Below are 23,350 nucleotides of genomic sequence, written 5' to 3' on the forward strand. Positions count from 1 at the left end.
TGCAGGTTCTTCTCCCTCATACCAGTGAAGCCATGTGGTAAGAACTTGGATATCACAGTTCCCACTGAGACCTGTGGAATTTCTCACATCAAAAGGTGTGAAGCATCTAAAACATCTGAAAATGCTGATAAGCCACCTCACAATTGTTTTTAATCTATCATATGTACAAGTGCACAGAACAGAAAAAAACCCTACAATTCAACTCGTTTGTAATTCAGCAATTCTGCTATAAGAAGCTGGGGCTATGCTTCACTACTTTGCCCAATACATGGCAAGGTGGCTTTATTTAAACTATGCACTTCAGGCATCTTCCATTTCAGCTGCAGTGTTTGTGCTGTCTGTGGCAGAGATAACTTCTCCTGTGATTCCCTCAAAATGTTCCCTCGTTTCTGAAGTGCATGACCTAACACAGCACACGTATTCAGCCACGTGTGTGCTTTCGGCAGCATGCACACCTGGCAGACTCCTCCTGTCTCTCCAGCACGATTGTGTCTGGGTTGTGATTAACAGTGCTGGTGAGTATTGCCACATGTTAAGGGCTCTGTGCTGCTGGTGAGTCAGCCCTGCAGTAAGTGTGCAGAGAGCAGATTAAGCCAACACCAGAGTTCAGGTAACGAGGTTAATCGAGTGCTGCAGGCCTGGTCTAGAGCCAGTGGCAGCACTCTGCCTTGCCACACGAGCACGCAGCTGGGTTAGAAAGCTGCTTTCCTCACCTTCCTGCAGTAGCTGTCTGCTTGAAACCATATGTTGGGGTTTTTTGTTGTTGTTGTTTGTTTGTTTTTAAATTAAAAGACCCCGTTCAATTCAAAGGTCAGTATGCTGTAGTGCTGTGTTAATGAGCAAGGTACAAACATCCTGCACAGGAGTGAGTCACTGACCTACTTCAGACATCCCTGTGAAGGCCACCCAGCAGTTTCTATATGAATCTTATTACAGAACCTAAGAAAGTAGAAGTCTAATCTCCCCAAAGCCTCTTACTTGTACTGGGCCACAGCTCAGGCAGAGACAAGACCAGAAGGTGCAGGAATAGATTAAGAACGCCTTCTCCAGCCAGCTACTCACCAGTTTACTGAATAACAAACTTACCTCCAATAGAACACTTACTGTTTACCTCAGTTAACATTTGTTAAAGACATTCATACTCTCCTAGTTTAAGGGCGCTTAGTAGAGCCATGTTGTCTTGCAGTTACTACAGAGCTGAACCCATGGAAGGACAGTTCCTGCAGCAGCAGGCTGAGCCACAACATTGTATTTCATTGCTGAACCAGGACTGACAGGAGCTCTGGATTTACAGCATGTCAAAGCAGCACTCTGGATTTGACTTCCACCATCCCACACCTACCCCCATGCAGGAGGTTGCTAAGAGTGAAGCTCTCACACTCACACAAGCCCAAGAGAGGTAAAAAGGTTCATAATTGCCTGATAAGGAACTCTCCACACGAGGTGCTTTGCATAGATTCAAAAAACAAAGCCACAGGCAACTCCAGAAAGCATTATTCAACCCATATGAAGTTAGTATCTTCAAAATAAAGAATTCTTTACTTTCTTGCCAAAGGCTGCATTTTTTCAAATCCTAGTGGGTTAAATAAAGTCCAAGCTGTACAGATCATCATCTATTATATTGCCTTCAACTAGAGATGGCCTCAGTGTTACAGCAACTGAGGGAGTAGGGACAGGCAGGCAGCTGGGGCACACACAGGTATTAATAAACAGATGCAAGTTTTGAAAACAGCAAATTCTTTCTCTCAGTCTGTACCAGCTAAGAAGTCCTCCTGACTACCACCATTTCCCCAGACCCCACCAGCATGGCTCTCCTTGCACATCCATGTGACAGAGGTAAAAGTTCGTACAGATTCGGTTCCTGACAAATGACTGTAATCCAGTCAGGATGAATTATAAACCACACACATTGCCACACACCTTGCAAGTTTTCTTTCTTGTCTTTAAGTTTGTGCTTCTGAGAGGTGGCAGTATCATTGTTTCACTGCTCAACAAAACTATCCACAGAGAAATTGGCTCAGAAGGGCCACTGCACCCAGAGAAGCAAATAAGTATGAGGTTGCTATACAGAAGGAACTGCTTCCACTGTACTATGGAAATGGTGGTTTTGGTTTTGGAATCAGATCACAAATTTCACAAGTGAAGCCTACATAATTTTGAAGACTGCCAGTAATAATGAGCAAGAATAGACACTAAAAAATAGGTAACAGGAAGTTGCACTATATTCTAGTCAAACCCAGGACTTCATACTTACATGAACTTTCTGCATCTACATTAGATAAGGACAGGTGTGCGATGAGAAGGAAAATTGATACTGAGCTCTGTGAAGATCCTGACATGTATGCATTGTGCTGGTAATTTCTATACAGGATGAGAGCTTAATTTTACAACTGCAAGAACAACAAAACTGCACAAAATTGTTTAATACCTTCAATATTACAGAGTAGCAGGGGGGAAAGAACCAAATCAATCTCAGAGTGTTACAAAGCTTATCCTAAGACTGAAGATAATTTGCCCCAGCTGATATGAAGCAATTTGAACTGAAAAATATTAGGCTCCAAATGAAGCATTAGTGAATTGATCTTATCACTAGTATTTTCTTCCACAATCCGTCCCCTCACTTTACTCATTCTCTCTCCCCACCCCTAAAAGATGGGAGAAAATAAAATAGAATTTAAACATTCTAGTTGATCTGCTGCTTTGTACTTATGGGCACATCCATGAGTAGAGTGTAAATTCAGGTTTTTGGGTTTTTACATAGGCTTTGCATGTTTCATTAAGTCAGACATGTTTTATTATATATTTTAATATGACGCAATACTTTCAATATAACTAAATTTTCCAAATCCACTTGTTTACTTTAGACAAGAAATACAAGCCAGCTACCATATTTAGGCTTATTGAACATAATTCCACTTCTTGTCCTAGTATCAGTGTTGTTCCCTTACAACTCCTACTGAGAAATATTTGGTTCTCTCAGACAAGCATCCTACAAAAACAATGTCCTTTGCACAAAGCAGCCAAGTAGATATTTCCATTTTTTGTACTAGATAACCAACAGATATTTATGGAAAGAGCATACTTACTGCTAGGAACAGCATGCAGTACATGGAGAATGAAGAATGGCCAGAGTAAAATGATAGTCTGGAAGAGAAAACAGAAGACAACTCATTGTTTTTCTTTCGCAACACTCAGTCTACAGTGACACTAATTTATCTCACACACGTGAACTGGTGCAACGCAAACAACTCTATGCTTTTTTCTTCTTCAAGGAGCTCTGTAGGCACAACAACCACCACCCATGTCCGACAACAGCTTTTGACACCCACAGACTGCAGTACTCAAAAGCTGTGCTATTCCAGCATTACACTGGTCTCCACATCAGGGTAGTAACTACTAGACCTTCGACTGAAATATGAACATGAAGTGAACTCATCCTCAAAGCTAGATGTGTCCTTTAAAGCAGTATATTTGCTTCATCTTCTTGATAAATACCAGAATATTTTAAATACTGTCAATTTTTAATACATCTGACAGTCACAGCATGTGTATGTGAACAAATGACACATTAATCAAGCCAAAGCAATTAGTTGCATTTGGTCACCAATCAGAAGCAGTAGTTCACAACTTCTATGTGCTTATACCCCATATACACTAATTAATGTGTACTAATTAAATTAAAGGTACTAATGCATAGAGACCATGACCCCCTATCACTGAAGGACAGGTGGAAAGTCAGCCAACTGCAAAAGATGGCACCTCATCTAAAATTGGCAGAAATAGGTTCATACTTGGCTATCTCATGTAAAGAGTGCCAACGTTGCCTTCCACTTTTAAGGCTTCTAGCTGGTCAAGACAGGAGGGAGAGTGGATGCTGAGAGACCAGGGTGCCTTCAGCAAGGTCTTGCCCTGCACAGGTGGTTTCTGCAGTACAACAAATCCCACCCACCTCATGGTCAAGAAGAAAGGGCAAAATGGAAAGACATTTCTCAGTCAGTCTTCAGCAGAGAGATGAAAGAAACTGTACTGAAACTATGTTTTCTATTATGCACAGAGCCCTGTATCAGTGCTGCTTTACATAAGGCTGCCAGCCAGGCTTCTGTGCCGTTCAGCTACGTAACACAGCACACCTCACTCCAGAGGCTGGCACACACAAACAAGGACAAGTCAGCAAGAAGTTTCATAGCTCTCCAGACTGCCCTCCACCATACCCAGCAGGTCCCTGTTTTGGTGCCTTAGCTAGGCAGAGTGCTCAGGCCAGGGAAATTCCTGGTTAAGGGAAACCTTTTTATCCTTCTGACCAAGGGTAATGAGGGCAGCTCTGATGTGCATTAAGATAACTACGTTGAACATTCACCACTCAAATACCACAAAGAAAGCAATAAAAGAGTCTTGTGTACAAATGAGATTGCAAAACATCCTGTATTAATTTGCATGTATCACATTATGAAACTTTATCAGATATCAGAAAAAAAACCAAAACAAACAAAACAAAACAAAAAAAACAACACACCAGGTAAGTTTCTTCTGTAGGTTTTATACTTCTTGGTTTATAATTGATTCAAAGTACTGCCAATAGCTTTCAATTTCAGGGGTACTAAATGTTGAAAAGATTATAATAACTACACAAAACCACATAGAATTTTCAATTAAGTTCTTAAATAGAAAGACTGTATGGACACTTCAGCTGTTTGAAAAAATCAAAAACCTTAAGATGACATTTCAGTGAGGTATTTCTTCTCCATTTTAGTCCTCTTTAACTCTCCAGCCGTTTAAATCTCTTGGCAGGAGTCCACTTCCACTAGGAAAGTCTGTACAATAAGCATTTTGAAGAGCTCTGTCTTTCAGACAAACACAACTCTAGGCCACAAAGCAAAGTATGATGTTCAACAGAACAGGTAAGGAATCCCTTGCTCCCATGCTAGTATTTCATCCACTGACTTTGGGGCTTTTCCTGGTCTCAGTTTCTATAACTTCTGAAGGTAACCAGCTGCAAACTGAAGCAATTCAGAAGGCTATTAAGTGAGAAAAAGAAAGTATTTAAGTTTATTTTGGAATTTCTGGACCATTTTAAAGGTGTTGCTGACTACTGGCATTCCTGGTTTTAGGAATGTATTAGCCCAGTGTAACATTAAAAACACTGTGTTCCAAGTTGAAGACTACAAAATTTGAATGCATTATCATCAGGCATAGGTAAGTATGCTGTATATGATAGAAAACGTAGTGCTTAGCACATGAAGTATTGCCAGGAATACAACTGGGACAAAAGTATTCATCCAAGTTGCACATTGTGTAATCCCAGTGAAATTTTTTTGGCAATACTGCTGTCTCTAGACTTTTAAAAAAAATCCCAAAATCTTTTCAAACCCTAAGTTTGACAATGGAAAAGTTTCCCAACAATTCCCCAGCACGCAAACATCTTCCCAAAGCCAGAGGAACATCCTGTCTATCAAACCAGCCAAGTGGCTGCACAGCCCAGGCTTCTTTGTGATCATACTGCAAGTGTTGGCTTGCTGTAAGCCAGCATTTCAGAATGTTCCAATTAAAAAAACAAACAAACAAGAATGCAGATGTACTAGAAAATATATTTATAAATACAATGGTATAGAAAACTCTCAAAACCCTACCTTTTGGTAATGAAAGAAAGACTAAATTATTTCAGTAGGAATTTGGACATCAGATTTCAGGACATTCTATCAATACCTACCTCACAGATCACTTCTGAAGTGAGGAACAAGGCTTCATTTTAACAGGCAAAAACGTAAGTTTTAACTATTTCCACTTGGGCAATATATTCCCACCAAATTAAAAGAATGCCTGAAGTAGTAACATGAAACCATTTCAGGTCTCAGCTGAGGTCTAAAGTATACTCTCAGTTTCCAGTGTATGCTGTATAGCTGGACATCTCAAAAATATTTTAAAACAAGATAATTTAAGGGCTGTTTAGCTTTTCTGAAATTTAGTTTTGCCACGAATTTCACATGGATTATGGTAAAGCCACTGTATTTTCTCTAAAAGTTTGCCATAAGACTGATAACAATTAAACACCACAGTTTGTTATTTTAAGTCTACATTTTAAGAGATTACCTGGAAAAATAAAGTACAAACAATTCCTACAAGAAATACTTGAACTGAACCACTTGGTACTTTTAGCTGAGATTTCTAATCCCAGATAAACAAGTTTGTGACAGATTGCCTTGCAAATAAAAAACCTGCCCACTAGAGCATGTCCTGAAGTCCCTGATCTATGTGGTTTTCAAATCCTTCCACCTCCCTGGGCAGCCTGTTCCAGCACCTAATTTTTCTCAGGAAAGAAATTACTCCTAGTATCTAGTCTAAACCTCCCCTGGCACAACTTCAAGCCATTTCCTCTCATCCTATTGTTTTTACTTGAGAGGAAAACCTCCACTTCACTATATATAACCTCCTTTCAGGTAGCTGTAGAGAGCAATATGGTCTCCCCTCAGTCTCCTCTTCTCCTGCTTTAACACTCCAAGTTCCCTTTTAAGACTTGTTCTCCAGACCTTTCACCAGCTTTGTTGCCCTTCTGTGGACAGGTTCCAACACCTCAATGTTCTTTTAGGGCCCAAAAATGAAAACAGTATTTGAGGTGAAGCCTCACCAGTGCTGAGTACACATGCATGATCACCTCCCTTCTCTTACTGGCCACACTATTCCTAATGCAGGCCAGGATGCTGTTGGGCTTCTTGGCCAGCTGGGCACACTGCTGGCTCATGTTCAGCTGGCTGTCAGCCAGCACCCCCAGGTCCTTTCCCATGAGGCAGCTTTCTAGCCACTCTTCCCCAAACCTGTAGCATTGCCTGGGGTTGTTGTGACCAAAACACAGGACCCAGCACTGGCTGAAGAAGCACTCAGTCCCCTCATCAAGATAGCTGATAAAGATATTGAACAAGACTGGCCCCAAAACAGCCCTCAGGGACACAACAACAATTTAATTCTGTTTTATTCCTTTCCATGCACAAAGGCAACTTATCCTAGGGAGCAGTGCCCACCTGATAGAAGGTACCTTTTCTTCAATTACTATAAAACACACAGCAAATAAAAGGATCATTTGTCTTGCACTGTCACTTGCAAAGAAAGAGCATGTTTTAACTTCTGTTTAGCAGTATTTTGTAAAGTATATTATTTCACAAGTGAATTACTCTGTAATTAGACTGGTAAACAAGCTTGATGTCTTGTCTCCATGTAGTGTCTTTGTAAGGACACCTGAATGTGTAGACACATTTAAGCGAAGTGCAGGAGTCTGACAGTCAAATGAGTATCCGTAAGTGAAACACAAGACTAAGAAATAGCTAAATAGATATGGCATTATGGAGCATTAAATAGTGAGAAATTAAAGTGTTAGAAATCACAGACAATGTATCTTGTGGTGCCACAAACCTGGCAGAGCAATATTCCCAGTATAAACTACTGAATTGTGGAAGAAACTCAAGAGAAAAACAGGAGGCCAGCAAAACATTACACACCCTCCCAACAGCAAAGCAAAAAGCCTACCCACTGGGTTAGCCAGCAAGTCCTCTCTGCACTGAAGTTCCCAAGATTCTCCAAGGCTGACTCAAAGCTCCCACTGACATTCATGTTATTCATTCCACTGATCTGGAGAGGAATAAGCACCAGCTAGAGCTGCAGCTCAGCATGCCCGTGTCAGGTAAGGCAGACACCTCCACACCCGTACCAGGGAAATGTTCCTAGAAATTTCGTGCCACAAGGACACAGTTTAATAAAGTGCTAGTCTTATGCTTAAACAAAATCACCATATTCTTTAAAGGCCATCTTCTCTGCATTCAGCAATTAACGTCTTTTCACAGCACCTGCTCTCTTCTTAAGTGCTAGAGTTCCAGGAGCACAACTTTTAAGATCAATGGGGGTTCAAAAGTTTCAGGACTCTGAAATTAAGAGCTTCTGCGATTATTGCAAAGAAATGTTTAAATACATGCACAAGATGTTAACCTATTTAACAATATCAGCACCTACTCAGAATCCCATTCGCAAAAGACAATATTCCCAGTTTCTCCACTTTCTTCCTTCTCTGCCAGTAATTAAACCCATGCTTAAGGCCAAAGTTTTACAGAAAGGAAAAAGCTGTCAGACTCTGCAATTCAGTAATCCTCATCTGGACAATTTTATGACAGAGGTGTTTCAACATGAAACTTACTAAAGAGTCTTGCACAATTCCCTAATCGTATTTGTGGTGAGAGGTAGATCCACTCAGCTCTACTTTGAGTAATGGCAAGATAGTGAAAAAACTACCAATCCTGACACTTAATGCACATAAGACTATACCCATTTTTTTTTGCAATTAGACATTTTTCCTTTTACAGGTTATCCTGACCTTATGCTTATCTTACACAAATGAAAGTTCCCTGCTAATCTCCATCATAAACCAGATCTAGCAGGTTCTAGGAAGAAATAAGCAGCCTTTTTTGTAATTTCTAACTACCTTTCCCACCACCACTCTTGAAATAAGCCCTGCAGTGCAAGAAACAGAGGAATAAAGTAACCTTTTCCAGAGCTGAGGATCCATCCACATGAAACAGTTTTACTCAGTTAGGAGTACTAAAAAGCTTCCCTTCACTGCTAGGTTGAACAGATTTTGAAGTTTGTTACAAACTTCTGCTGGCATCATTTGTTGGTTTTCCTCCTCTCTGGGAACTGAAGAAGTATCTCACAATACATCCAAGTATGCAGATACCATATAAACTGTCATTATTTCAACAGAAGTATTACACACTGGTGAAAGAATCTAATTGGGCAATGACTAGTTATCTAGCTAGTCTGCATCTGTCATCAGCAGTTTGTACCAGCAACTGCTAGAGGAATAAACTCCACTGTAAGATGACCTGTAAAAAAAAAAAAAAAAAATCTCATTCCCCCTCATTTGCCATTGCAAATCCATAAAATTCTACCAAGAATAAAATCCATCTGCCTGCTTGATTAGTGGCAGTTAGCCTCCAAATAACATTCAAGGTGTGCTGGAGATAAGTTACAAATATTGATTTCTAATTAACTTAAGCATGATAAGCTACGGAAATAGCAGACTGCCAGCACAGCTTTTTTGGGGGGTTGTTTTTTATTTTGTTTTTTTTTTTAAACTGTTAAAGGGTGAAGACTTTTATTTTCAGTTCTGAAAATGAATGCTGTCATCACCGCTGACAAGAGCCGATTCACTTTAGGCAAGATCAGAAACATGATCCAGATTACAGAACTACGTCTCAACTGATTACACCACATTCACCTTTCAGATTTGATTCTCCCTACTGATAGTTAATTTTTATTGCAAAGGCAACAATTTTGTTTCTAGAGCAAGTACACCCCCATTTCATCATCCACGGTAGCCCAGAAGTTTCCAAAGTTTAAATATTTAAGACTTTTATTCACTAACATATTTCACCTTTTCCCCTCCACATAGAACTAAGTGTAGGTGCCCTACCTAAGCTGTGATTCTCAGAAGGGGTGAATTAATTTCATTAGTACTGAAGTGTTACCAAAAATCAGCCATGTTACATCTTGAATGACAGTAACAACGGATGAAAAAAGTGTAAGAAAAAAGTTGTGCAATCTGAATAACAGTACACATACATGACTTTCCATTAATCCTTTTTAACTGCTTTGTCATCTAAACTCTTTTTAAATTTTCTTTACATACATCTTTTCAGAAGTGAAAACTACTAAATCAACCTCTGATGGAAACTCCTGAGCATATAAACAGTACTGTAAAGCACTTACCAGGTTAAAAGCTCTATAACAGACAATCAAAATGCTATATACAACATACCAGTATGCCACTAGCAAACATCTAGTTACCAAGTCTGTAGCAGCTTTAGAGAAATGTGATTCATTATGCTTTTAGAGGCTGCCAGATTAGGTAAGTAATCCATTTAGATATGCTTGAATTATTAAGTGCAATTTGATTTTTTACAAAGCTTTAAGAAGTTTCAAAACAAAATACTGGAATATTTCATGAAAGCTAAGTTGTTTTAATGCAAAATAATGCTTCATCATAGAAATACTCCCAGTACTGACAGACAGGTGGGGGTGGGGAGAGAAGGAAGGAGAGGGTGAGACGGGAACAGGATTGTCTGATAGAGATGGATTAACTTGAAGCAAGTGTCCAGTCTTGGCTTAAGTTTAAAAATTCCACAGCAAAACAATTGCTAAGGCTATCTGATGAAACAGGGGAAAACAACAGTATTAATTAAAATAGAAGTCGTATATGAAACTTTTTTTGGTGACAGTTTTTAACAGAAGTGGCAACATGACAGTTTCAAAAGTTTGACTGAACTTCATAACAAAGTTATGCAGATTAGCCTAATACCAGCTGTCTGGCATGGGTGCACCTGGCTACATGGAACAGCTCCAAATAATTCAACTGCACTCACCAGCATGCCTCAGTACAACCCGAGAAAGAGCTCTGAACAAAGCTGAAAGAAAATTCCTGGCAAATGATTGGTAAAGGGCACCACCTTGGCAATTGTGTTGAAATAAATTATCAAGGTCAAAACAGTCAGCTCTAATTTCCTAAAGACTTCTTTGAAGATTACATGTTGAGTTTGCAATGGCAGACTACACACAGCTTGTTTTGAGTGCAGTCAGCATGGAAGCAATACATCAACTGAAGCAGGGAACTGTTTTTTCCTTTAGATGTCTGAGTTGCATATGAATCTGCACATTAGTAATATAATTATGAACCTTAACCACTGCATTATCTGTTACCACAAACAAAAGAAATGTGACAGTCTTAAATTAGAGAATGTCAACAATCCAAAGTTAAACTCAACTTCAAAGGAAGTGTTTCACACACACATTTACACATCCCTGATAGCTGCACAAGTTTGCTTTGGAGCCTAACACAGCTCAGGCTGCACACAGTGCCTCTGAAGTAGCTAGACTTGTACAACATGGCTTAATATTTACCACTTCAAGTTCAAAGGTTTCACTTCTGTGTATGTGCTTAGTGAGCTGACAAATAAACCAGAAAGGACAGCTTCTTGGATCTCCCCAGTCACCAGGTTATTTAGTGTTAGTACAACCTCTGATCTTTCCAGTCCTGTGCAAACATCTGTAATAAAAAGGCTAAAAGTTAGATCTAACTAAATATTTTGCAGTCATTTAGCAGTCAGTGATTGCATTATTGCAACAAACCTGCACTGCTCAGCTAAAATATAATAAATGCAGCATCCAAGAAAAATTAAATAGTACAGTCAGGAAGTCTGAGCAGGTAGGTTAAGAGCCCTTTAGTACACAGCCAGGACTATTACAAATGGGAAAAAAATATTTGACTCTGTAAAAGAATGCGTGCTGATGGGAATTAGTTTAATGAGCGTTAAGGCAATAGGATAAATCAGCAAACTGTACTGTAGACTGAAACCTGATTTAGCCTGACTACATGAGGAGGGCATTAGCAGCTTAAATGAACATGCTTGCACCCAGTTCATCTTATGAATACCCATACTGTTCTTCCTCCTTTGTATTCAGCTGTCCTAATATGGGAGGACATGGCTTTTGGAAACAATTGATTAAAAAATATTTTGTTCTAATTTCATTCTAAAGCTCAGAAAAATGGAAGCATGCCCTCAGAACTGATTTACAGTATGACTCAAGCTTCAGCTACAATAAGTTTTAACAGCAAATTCCTTTTACTGTAGAGGAGAATCAATGCAACTCATGTGAAATATATCACTGTCAGTGCCCTCGTGCAGATTACCTGCCCCACCTTCTATTTGCTCAGAAACAGAGGTTATGGAAGATGTGGTATATATACATGAGTTCAATGTGCTCACAATGGTTAGTTAGAAACCTGCTATCATAGCTAAAATTGTTTGCTTAAAGGACTAACCTATTGAGAGACTATTCAGACTTACATTCTCACATCATTCCCTGGCAAGATCTGAACCCCTACTTTCTACTTCCAACTTTTCAAGTGTGTTTATCAAGGAAGAACATGTTATGCCTCCCATCTGCAACTGTTCTGTGTCTTACACCAGCAACATGATAATTAAGCACATCCCTGGAATGAAAAAAGCTGCTTGGTTCACCTGAAGACTGCTACATGTTTGACACCTCTGCATTCTCAATTTTAAATGCCATGAAAAAGTAGGGTGGTAAGACGTTGGCTTGATGCATTGGTTTTCTTTTTTCTCTAATGAACACTGCCTCCTCCACTTGCAGGAGTAGAAACCTGAACCATCTCCTTGTACAACATTCAAAACCTCTTTGTTATAGAGCTAGTGGCTGTATTTCCATGTAAAAATCGTGAAATAAAAGTTTTGAACTGCATCCATGACTATTTCTAATTTATTTATTTTTGTAAACAAAAGCTGGACCCAGCAGTGACCCAGATCTGAAATTCAATCTAGATTCTTCAGCAGGAGTCCAAAAGGACAAAAAAGAAATCCATTACAAAGGCAGACATCTGGCATTTATGAAATCCAGTTTGGAGCACAGATCTTACATATGAAGACAACAAAAAGCCCCTGTATCTGTGTCTGTATAGAAGAATAGAAATCAGCTAACAATACCTCAACGGTTGATATTTTAAAAGACAGGAAATCTGGAATAACTCCAAACCTACTCTTCAAGTGACAGCTCAATAAATAAGACCCAAAGTTAGTGGACTGAATGTTTCAAGAAGTCAAAGCATACATTGACCCTTCTACTTTTAACTGACCAGAATCATAGAACTATTAAGGTTGGAAAAGACCTTTGGGATCACAGAGACCAACCATCCTCCACAAAGTTCTCCCCTCAACCATTTCCACCATCACCACATCCAAACAACTCTTAAACACATCTAGGGATGGTGACTCAACCACCTCCCTGGGCAGCCTATTCCAGTGTCTAACCACTCTTTCTGTGAATAGATTTTTCCTGATCTCCAGCCTAACCTCCCCTGTTGCAGCTTGAAGCCATTCCCTCTTGTTCTGTTGCTAATTACTTGTGAAAAGAGACCAGCACCAACCTCTCTACAATGACCTTTCAGGTAGTTGTAGAGACTGATGAGGTCTCTTCTCAGCTTGCTCTTCCTCAAACTAAACATTCCCAGCTCCTTCAACGTTCTACGTAAGATTTCTTCTCTAGGCCCTTCACCAGCTTTGTTGCCCTGCTCTGTACTTGCTCCAGCACCGCAGTATCTCTCTTGAATTGAGGTGCCCAAAACTGGACACAATACTCCAGCTGTGGCCTCACCAGTGCTGAGTACAGGGGGACAATCACCTCTCTACTTCTGCTGGTCACACTATTTCTAATACAAGCCAGGATGCCATTGGCTTTCCTGGCCACCTGGGCACACTGCTGGCTCATGTTCAGGTGCTTGTCAATTAGAACCCCCAGGTTCTTTTCTGCCAGACACTGTCCAGCCACACTGCCCCAAGCCTGTAGCATTGCCTGGGGTTGTTGTGGCCCAAGGGCAGGACCCGGCACTTGGCCTTGTTGCAGCCCAGACCATTAACATGAGCCCAACAATCTCTCTGTAGAGCCTCTCTGTCCTCATGCAGATCAACACTCACACCTAGCTTGCTGTCATCTGCAAACTTACTGATAATACACTCTATGTCCTTATCAAGATCATCAATAAAGATGTTAAACAGAAATGGTCCCAGCACTGAGCCCTGAGGAACACCACATGTGACTGGCCCCAGCTGGACTTGACTCCACTGACCATCACTCTTTGGGCCCAAGTGTCCAGCCAGTGCTTGATCCAACAGATCATGTGCTGATCCAGGCCATGAGCAGTCAGGGTTTTTTTTTTATGAGAGTTCTATGGGGAACAGTGTCTAATGTTTTTTGGAGGTCCAGACAGATAATATCCACAGCCTTTCCCTTGTCCAATAGTTGGGTCATCAGGTCATGGTTCGTCAGGCAGGACCTGCCTTTCATAAACCCATGCTGACTGGGCCTGATCCCAGTCAGAAGGTATGCTGGAAATGCATATAAAAGAAATGCAAAGTGATTAGAGAAGCTCAGCTAGGAAGAAGTTCACTTATATGTTTGGAGGTCAGGGTTCAAGTCTTGCCAAAGGCTGAAGAATACAAAGAATTGCCAAGTCTTCCTTTTCAGACTTAGTAATTGTTGTACACCAAAGGGAGCTAGGGACAACTCCAAAGTATGTTAAAATTCACTAGACTGAGCATATCAAACAACAAAGTACAGATTAAGATTTTTACAGACTGGGGGTACAGGAACTCTGGCATCTCACATCTAGAAAGGATTCTCCTAGGGAAAATCAACTGCCTCAAGATCTGCTGGAAATGACAAGATGGCAGAATGCAAATATTTCAACAGCTTTCTTTTTTTGACACTGTTGTTGAACAGGCCTAACAGGAAAAATGCTCTCTGCTAATCCATTACTCAGGAGCAAAGATGAACTAGTTGGGACATGTTAGCAGCAGCCTTGGTTGCAGTAACCATGAGACGGCAGTAGGATTTCAGGGACAACCTCCTCAGAGTACAAAGACATTCCATCCCCTTGTGGAAGCAAACAAGCAGGAATAACTGTCATCTTGATTAAGTGAGCAACATCCGATTGAGTTTAGACACAACAACAACAACAACAATCAGAGGCAGAAACAGACTGCCTGCACCAAGGACAAGAACTGAAGCATCACCCAAGCACACAGAGAAGGAATTAGGACAGCCAAGGCCGGAGCTAGTGAGGGATGTAAAGGGTAACAGGAAAGTGTTTGACTGGTAGGTGAACAGCAAAACAAACAAAAGGATAACACAGACCCACACTGAACAGGGTGAGCTAATGCTGTGACAAAGGGAGTAGAAAAAGTTAAAGGTACTTATAACCTTTTGTATCTCAGAAGTTGTTTTCCAACAAGATCTTTTCAGCCTCCCAGGTCATGCCTAGTAGTAAAATTTAGAGACACTAAGCCAAACTAAAGTTTAGAGGTTCTAGCTAATGAAGGAGTATCTAACCACTAAGTATTTAAAGCTGTACTTGCAAATCGATGAGACTGGATAGTTGGCATCTAGTGGTGCCAAAGAAGGTAGATGATACCATGATAGGCTGTTTAGATATCTTTAAGGTGTCATGCTAAGGTGCCAGGGAGTACCCCTGATGGTTAGCCAAAAGGCACGGACAGGTTTTCCCAACAAGCTGTGGAATCTCCACCTCCAGAACTCCCGAAAAAATCAGGATGCAGAGGGCTTTCATCAAAATGGTAACTGGAGGTTTAGATGACACAAAGGCTTCCTAAGCATCCAGCCACATACCAGAAGTGTTTAAGCCACTCTTGATAGACATTGTAAAAAGGTCTCCACAGTCTTCAAGATGATATGGACATTAACACTGCTGTGCAAGGGCAAGAAATCAATTCAGCACCAAGAAAAGGTGAATTAAATATTTCAGAAGACAAAGATTCAGAATTTTATTACTTCTCTAAAGCATACTCAAAAGGGTAGAAAACAGCTTTTAAGAAAAGCCAGTATGTTTATTTACTGAAATATTTTAATACTTTTTTTCTGGTGACATTTTAGAAAGGATTTTAAGAATAGTTTTCACCATCATCTCTAAGTAACAATCATCCTGAAATACCATAATAAAAATACAGATTTAATGTTAATCCAAAACTATGCAGAGTAACTTCCTAACCCAGTTGCCAGGAATGCAATGCGATTCTTAAACTTCTATCAACCACATTGATTGGTCCCAGTTACTTTCTGTTTCAGAGACTCTTGTGACCACAATGGCACACCAAGCAAATAAGGTACATTAAACATGTGAGAAGAGGAAGCGTTTCTTAAAAAGCCTTTTGCTTTCAAAGGTTCTATGTATTAGCAACAACTGTGTTTCACACTCCTAACTGAGTACTGATATGACAAACCTAGTTTTTTCCTACATTATTACTGCAGGAAGTTATTCTAAAACCAGAATAGTTAAGGCAGCATGCTTTAAAGTTTTTAAGTTATAATTAGGCATCATTTGCACCAGCAGCAATTAGAACTTATTAATTTACACTCTAGTATGTCACTGTTCCTGTGACATTATTCAGCAGGCAGGAGTAATAGAACTGTACTTCATGCTACAACATCCACAACATGTTCAGAATAAATAAAATGTAAGTTTAAATAGTATCAAATTCAGTATACCTGACCTTTACACAATGTACTGTTTGTGCTGCCAAGTTTATAACATGATATATATATATTCTGAAGTGACAGTACAATCCTAAATTAAGTACTGTAAGCTGGATGTAGCACCTACTAGACAATTTGAGAACTAAAAAGGAGTCCCATTCAAGTGTTCTTTCAATTACACACAGCTCTTCAATACGAGAAGCTTGGTTTGTGGGTGTTCTTTGTGTTGGTTTGGGGGTATTTTTTTTCAGTTTGGGATGTTTTTTTCATGTGTGGGCTTGGGGTTTTTGCTTTGTTTGGTTTTTAGTTGTTACCTTCAAGCAGAAAGAATTTTATGAAACTGAAGAGAAAAGCCTATCACCAGTACTAAGTTTCCATTCTCCTCACAAAAATACTGTCAGAACCTTTAAGATTGGATTTTATAACCAATAAGAAATACCCATTCTTTGCTTAAGATGACACTTCAAGTTTACAGCCATCGTTAAGACAGACCTTCTCCAGGTTAAGGCTGGCCAAGTGTGTCTTCTGGATTCTAGATCCTGCTACTTTTTCTCTAATGAACACTGCCTCCTCCACTTGCAGGAGTAGAAACCTGAACCATCTCCTTTGTACAGGTAGTTGGTGGCATTTACTTTGCAGCTAGACACAGAAGCTTGGTGTGATCTACTTCATGGCAGTTTCCTGAGGGTGAAGGATTTACACAGAACTACATTCTTAAGCTTTTATGAAGGTGTGGGTAGGTTTGATGGCAACTAGTTGTGTGTAGAGCTTTATAATATTCCATTAAAATGTCTTCATTGGGTTGTGCAGACACTTTACAAACAAATATAAGCAAAACAAAACTGATTGATCACCAGACACATTTTGAAAAAACGCAGAAATGAATGTACAATAATTTATGCTTCCTTCTGTATATTGATAAAACCAGTTTCAACAAATAAATAAATATCTAGACACGGCTCCAAGTTTAAAATTCACTACAAGAAATTTATTCTAGGAGAAGCACAAAAAATGCAGTAGAAGTACCAAGCTTGTCATCTTATGTAAAGGAACAGGTCTTACAACCAAGTATACAAGGTTAGTGAGACTCACCTTCCCTCATTGATCTTTCCTTTGTCTCCTTGACAAGAGAAGTTCTCGATGTAACCTAGACTGCAGTTGATCCGTGTCCAGTCGGGCTGGCACACAGCAAGGAAGTGAGGACGCAGTCTCCCGATGGAGTACTTGGCAATGTCTGTCAACGACTGGCTGGCAGCTGCTCCAAAAATGAAGGTCCCAATGGCTTTGTAAATAGTGGCTATGTAGTTATTTCTGACAAACGAATTTGAGTGCAAATGATTATAAAAGACAGAGAGCGTCTCTCCTAGGATTATCTGGAAAAAAAATAAGGACAACAGTTAAAGATAACTGCTTAAAAAGGAAGACACTACTCCACTGCTGTTTATATTCACACATGTAGTTTCAGAAATAACTATTGTTAAACACTTTAAGACGCAAATTTGAATTTTCCAAGAGTCAGCAGTAATCATGCCTAAACTTTAAGCAGTACTATGTAGAAGAAAGAAAACCTTTTACCTTACCCTGCTTTGTGTTGAAGTTAGTATCATTGATTTTCAGAATATTTATTTTTTTTAAAAGCCTTCTCAGAATAACATTTATCCATATTACCTGGCTTGGTCCTAACTAGAAACATTTTATCTAGTCTACACATTGAATCTTCTTCAGGGAAACTTCTGCTGAGCAACATTTTTCTTATTTAATCACAAAGTTTTTAGGATTTTTGTGAATTCAGACTATTTTGAAGAGTCTAGACCTCATTTCCAGATGTCAAAGAACAGCTATTTAAACAAGGGCATTTCCTATTCCTCAGGAAAATTAAATCCTACGGGGAGAAAAGAAAATTTATGAGAATAGGGAAAGACAGGCATTACTGAAGTCTTTCCAAGGATTTTTCACCCTGTCACCACACATCAAGTGTTGATAGGAAAGCAGATTTAATTTTGTCTTCTTGCAACTAAGTTTTTCCATAAACCAAGTAGAAAACTTCACCCCAGACAGGCTGGATATTGAAACATATGGTCCCACTGGGTACAGAAAGGCTTGACATGTACAGATGGTCAGCTGGGTGGGGAACAGTATAATATGTAAAGTAATCTTTAAAAATCCTGTAAAGATTGAATGATGAGTCCGTCTGTCACTTGAGAGTGACAAGTCCAGGATCCCAACAAAGCACAGCTTTGATGAATGAAGCAGTAACTAGACACTCTGACACCTGGGCAAAGTAGCTGCCAGGGGCTTTGCACATTAAGGCAAACAGATAATCCCATCAGTTTTACACTCTCCACCCTACTGAAACAGAGAAACACCAGAACATTGATCAAAGCTGAGAAAGTTTTCAGTAGATGTTGGTAAGCTCTTATACAGAATCTGCCTACCCCAGAGAGTAACCTCTCAATTAAGATGGCTGAGCAGAAATCAGTCATCACTGGTAAATTAGTCCTTTTAAAGAACACTGCTGCAAAACCTGCAAGAAGGTCACTTATCTCAGTTGAGATGACAAAATATTAGGGGATGTCAATGCAGCTGCTTCACTCAATACAGACTTCAGAGTATTCATCTTCAATAATCTGACTAAGCATTGAGTAAAGGACACCAAGATTTTCTCTATCTGACCTTAAATCAATCTTGACAGAAAAGCCTGATTTTGCAACTGAAAGATGGTTCAGACAGGCTCATATGGAAGTTGCATAAATTGAAAGGAAATCCATTACTGTATTCACTGAAGTCTTTTCTGACTGGGGAAGTCCCTGAGCTGCAAATGGCTGGTAGCAAAGTACTGAGGGCAAAACATCAATCTTTCCTTGCTCTGTTCTTCTCTTCCTCCTCACTCATCTGTTTTAACCACTGCAAGAAGTAAAGTAACAAGCTAGATCAACTTCACTTGTCACCAAGTACTGCTGCTCTTTGAAAACATAGACTACCTATGGTAGTGACAGGCTGAAAAAGTCCTGTCTCACCACTTGGCTAGTTAATAGAAGAGACAAAAACCAAAAAAGTTCAGTCTGCTCCAGAAGTATTTCTGGAAGTTTTTGAAGCACTTTTCCCAAGAAAACAACATCTAGTGATGCCACAGTTTATTCCCAGGCCCACATTTCTGCAATTATGAAAAAAAATCCACCCAAAAGCACACAAGCTACAAGCTGACCTTTATTTGGAACCTAAGTTAAAATCCATGCAGTACTTACATAAGGAAGAGTTTTAGATTGCCGTAATAGTCTTCCTAATTTTAACCCATTAGCCCAGAGAAACAGCTGGCCAATATTGAGAAGTGCATTTTAAGGATACAGAGTCACTGTAAGCTTGACCAAGTTCAACTGAGCTAGGAGGTGTGGTCAAAGAGGGAGATTCCCAAACTGGCAGTTGCTTAGGCAAGCTCTCCAGCTCACTGATCAGGTGTGAAGAGGAAGGAGAAAGAACAGTACCCTGTTTTCTACCAGGTTAGGTGCAGAAAGAAAGCGACCCTAGCCTTAGGTCAAACACAAATGGGCCCAATGTTTTAACCAGACCTCAGGGGAAATACCCAGGAATAAACTCCCTGGCTACCTATTCTTTTTATTCTAGTGATTCTATTGATAAGTTCTGACTGGATCCAGAATATTTGTCTGTTAAAGAATGTACTACCTTGCTACACTTCCACACAAAGTATTGCCAATGACCTTCTAGCAGATTAAAATGCTGACTTAATAGGTCATGTAAACTCATATTCTAAAAGTAGTAGCTCCCAAAATACAAACGCTTGAGACAGTAATTTAAAGTACATAATCGTTATTCTTAACTGATACAGTAAGGTAGGAAGTTTTTATCTTTCAAACTATAGAATTAAGCCACCATAGCTCTATAGTATTTTTTGTTGTTGTTCTATACATCTTTTAATTGACCTCAATTAAATAAAACCTTTTAGTTAGTCTTGCCAGACAGAACACCATTTCTGGTTTATCACCTGGTCTAAGGACAGTATTTTAAATATGAGTACAGTTTTAGAAGGCTATTAACAGATTGTCCCTCCTCCCTCTCACCCACCCTCATTCAAACACAATGAAGAAAAGTTTAACTTACAACAATTATACTGAAAGGAACAATTATTCCTGCTAACAACTTATAAGAAATGGTGTCCTCTTTGTATGGATACCGGATGGATTCATCACTACAGAAAACTCCTCTCTGGAAGGGAATACGTCTTGAATTGAGAATTGCAAAAGGCAAGCCAGCTAGCAAAAAGGAATAAAAAATACATTACAAAAGCAACACAAACTCTGGCGATGATTATACCCCCAAATTTCCAAAGATAAGTGCATAAAGAGGAACTGACATGCAGCAAGTTAGAAGGTTATGCACTTCCTTTGGTCAATAACTACTGCCTTGTCTTTGCAGCTCCCAGGAAGGGCTGCTGAATGAAGGAGAGCAGGACAGGATTCCTCTCACCTTCGCATTTGTGGCACATCCTGTATGGAAGGATGCCAAAGCCAAGGTTGAGTAAACAGTTCAGTGACAACCACTGAGTTGCTCAGTCTGCTGCTATTTCCACAATTATCAACTATTCATTTATATTCCAGTGAGCAACAGTTGCCCCTTTATACCTTTTCTGGACCACTTTGTAAGTCAGAAGAGCATAAACTGCATTTCATGAAAGCAGAAAAGGGGTACTTCTCAGGGAGAGCAAGTGCAGAGGGAGTTTTCAGGGAGAGATATGGAAAAAAGCAAAAATTACACATGCATGCAATCCCCTCACTTCCATATACACTGGGTAGTTCCCTGGAACAATGTGGTCACTGCACAAGCTGTACAACCTCAGGGCATGGATATTTGATTCTGCTCTCTTCCACAAAAGAGGAAGCCTTTGACTCATCCAAAACTCATCAGATGAGTGTGAACAATACTTTGTGCTATTGCACCTCAAGCGACCTGCAGCACTAATCAAAACCAGCCACTTGAACAGCAAAGTCTTAAGAACACCTCAAAATAGGACATAAAGTACCACAAACTAACAAAATAATTCCATTTTTAAACTCTGATCCTCCATCCTCGACACACACAAGCATCTGCATAATCTTTCTGTCCAGGAATTAATACTATTCTAAAGAAACAGCTGTATGGAAAGAAGTGGGGGACTACCAAGAATTTTCAAGAAAAAAAGCAAAGCACCTTTTTTTAACTGAGGGATGTATACAGCCCAGTGGTAATAAAGTGCTTAAAAGCTCTTGATTTTGTGGTGAAAATTCAGAAGTACTGCACATAAAATGCATACAAACTTAGACAACAGAAATAATCTGAGGAAGAGCACTCCTAATAAGGGACCAGAAGGATGAAAAGCACCTTCCTTCCTTTCTTCATGCCAGTAAAAGATGTTGCTGCAGTCTGGTATTTCTCCTCAGGACATCTATGTCAAGGGACAGCCCAAGTCTTACTTTCCTTATACACATCTACCCCCAAGTAAGTGTGTGCAAACAAAAGTAAACATGGAAAGAACAGGAGAAGGAAAAAAAAAATATATCAAAGAGAATACCAACCAAGCAACAGGAGAACCATTAGGAAAGAAAAATACTTGACTTAGAGTCAGGACATACAAGAAGAAAATAAGAAAAAAATATATATCCAGAATCCTTTTCAACCCTCTTGCCTCTTAAGCCTTCCACCCATGGGTTTCTTCAAATGAAGCCTGACTCCTGGGCCCATCACAAATGAGACATACTGTGGTTTCATCCATGTTTTGCTATCAGTTTTGCTCTTCACATCACAAAGTGACTGCTTAAAAGAATGCTTGAGCTTGAAAATAGACACAGAGGAACAAATACTTCCTTCAAGTGACCTCTAATAAGTGACACACAGCTTTTATTCCACCACCCAGTAAGTTACAGGCTTATCATGGTGCCCACATATTCCAGCTAAGCCCATCACAAAGAATCAGGAGTCTTCTGTACTGTTACAATAATAAAACCCATAGTACACAAAATCTCCCCTCTGAAAGTGGCAAAGAAATAACACTGTCATTTGAGAAGAAGGGTTGTTTCCAGCTCCATGACAGAGGGACTGCAACGGACCTAGGTCTGGAAGCTGTCCAAGCACACTCATAGAGCAGAAAGAGGACAGCAGAATGGGCTAAGAGCCAAGCCAGAGCCTCACCAAAACACTGAACCATTCAGTCACCAGTCATCACAGAGCCCTGGCACTAGACTCTGCAGGACAGTGCAAAACACCACCTTTCCTACCAGGGGAAAAAATTCAACACCTTTTTGAAAAACGCTGCAGCGCAGACCTCATTTCTACCCTTCCCTTGTGTTGGTATTGTGACAACATGTCACAATGTATCATCAGTTGTTTAGTGCTTTGGTAACCTGAGCTATGGAGGAGGCAGAAGCAGCACACAGTCATGGCAAGGGAAGGTGGCCAGTTAACACGATGCTGCAGTGTTTCCAACACCGTTTATTCTACAGAATACATATGAAACTAAAACTTCATCCTTTGTCTTGCACATATACTGACACCAATATTCAAGACTGTATATTTGAGAAAAGTGTATTTTTTTAGATCTGCAGAACTGGAGAATGAAACATACACAAATAAGAGGTATTGATAGGTTTACTTCTTTATAGAGTAGCTAGTTTTAATTACCATGGTAAAGCAGTTGCTCACAAAATTTAGTTCAGGCTAGAAAAAACGTATCACTGCTTTGGCACACTGCCACAAATACTTGCCCTCATGGTTAGGTTGCATCAATGACATCACATCACTAGCTCTGCACCATCCTTTTTAAAGGGCTGCTCTAAGAACCGTGGTGGTGTGGTGGCTCACTCCTAATTTCCTCCTACCCACAGCTGAATGTTTCAGCTTTTCAAGGTGGGCCATAAAGTATTCAGAGTGCTCAGATTATTCAGGTGTTGGTTTTTTTTTTTATGTAATTATCTGCTGCTAGATCAGAAATTTAAACAATGGCATGTGGATCATGGGAATGAAGCCCCTCATGCAGCAATTACATGTGCTTTTCCATGCAAAGAGAAGCTGCTTAAAAATGTGTGCACACCCTTCAGCAATATTGAGATTATGATGTAATGAGTCTGTAATTGCTTGCAGCACCTTCTTAAATAAAGATCATGCAAACAAAACAGCAAAACAACTCCAAGCCTGTTTTTTATTCTTTTTAAGCAAGTAAGAGCCAGCTAAAATAAGTTATTAAAATGCCTTCTCTGTCTTA

At 39.8% G+C, this 23,350-nt stretch overlaps 1 protein-coding gene across 3 annotated transcripts in view; it reads right to left on the minus strand.

Annotated features, from left to right (window-relative positions):
• Window positions 1-23,350, minus strand: part of PLPP1 (phospholipid phosphatase 1) — a 60,525-nt gene that overhangs the window by 11,892 nt on the left and 25,283 nt on the right. The window contains exons 2-4 of one of the 3 annotated variants that reach the window (XM_051642298.1): window positions 20,218-20,369; window positions 17,194-17,474; window positions 3,087-3,144 (exon numbers count right to left, since the gene is read on the minus strand). In XM_051642298.1, coding sequence (XP_051498258.1) covers window positions 3,087-3,144; window positions 17,194-17,474; window positions 20,218-20,369 — 491 coding nt within the window. The remainder of the gene's footprint in view (window positions 1-3,086; window positions 3,145-17,193; window positions 17,475-20,217; window positions 20,370-23,350) is intronic. The other 2 variants (XM_051642296.1, XM_051642297.1) reach the window with 2 other exon arrangements.

The sequence above is a fragment of the Apus apus genome, chromosome Z, assembly GCF_020740795.1.
Source record: "Apus apus isolate bApuApu2 chromosome Z, bApuApu2.pri.cur, whole genome shotgun sequence".
Taxonomy (NCBI): Eukaryota; Metazoa; Chordata; class Aves; order Apodiformes; family Apodidae; genus Apus; species Apus apus.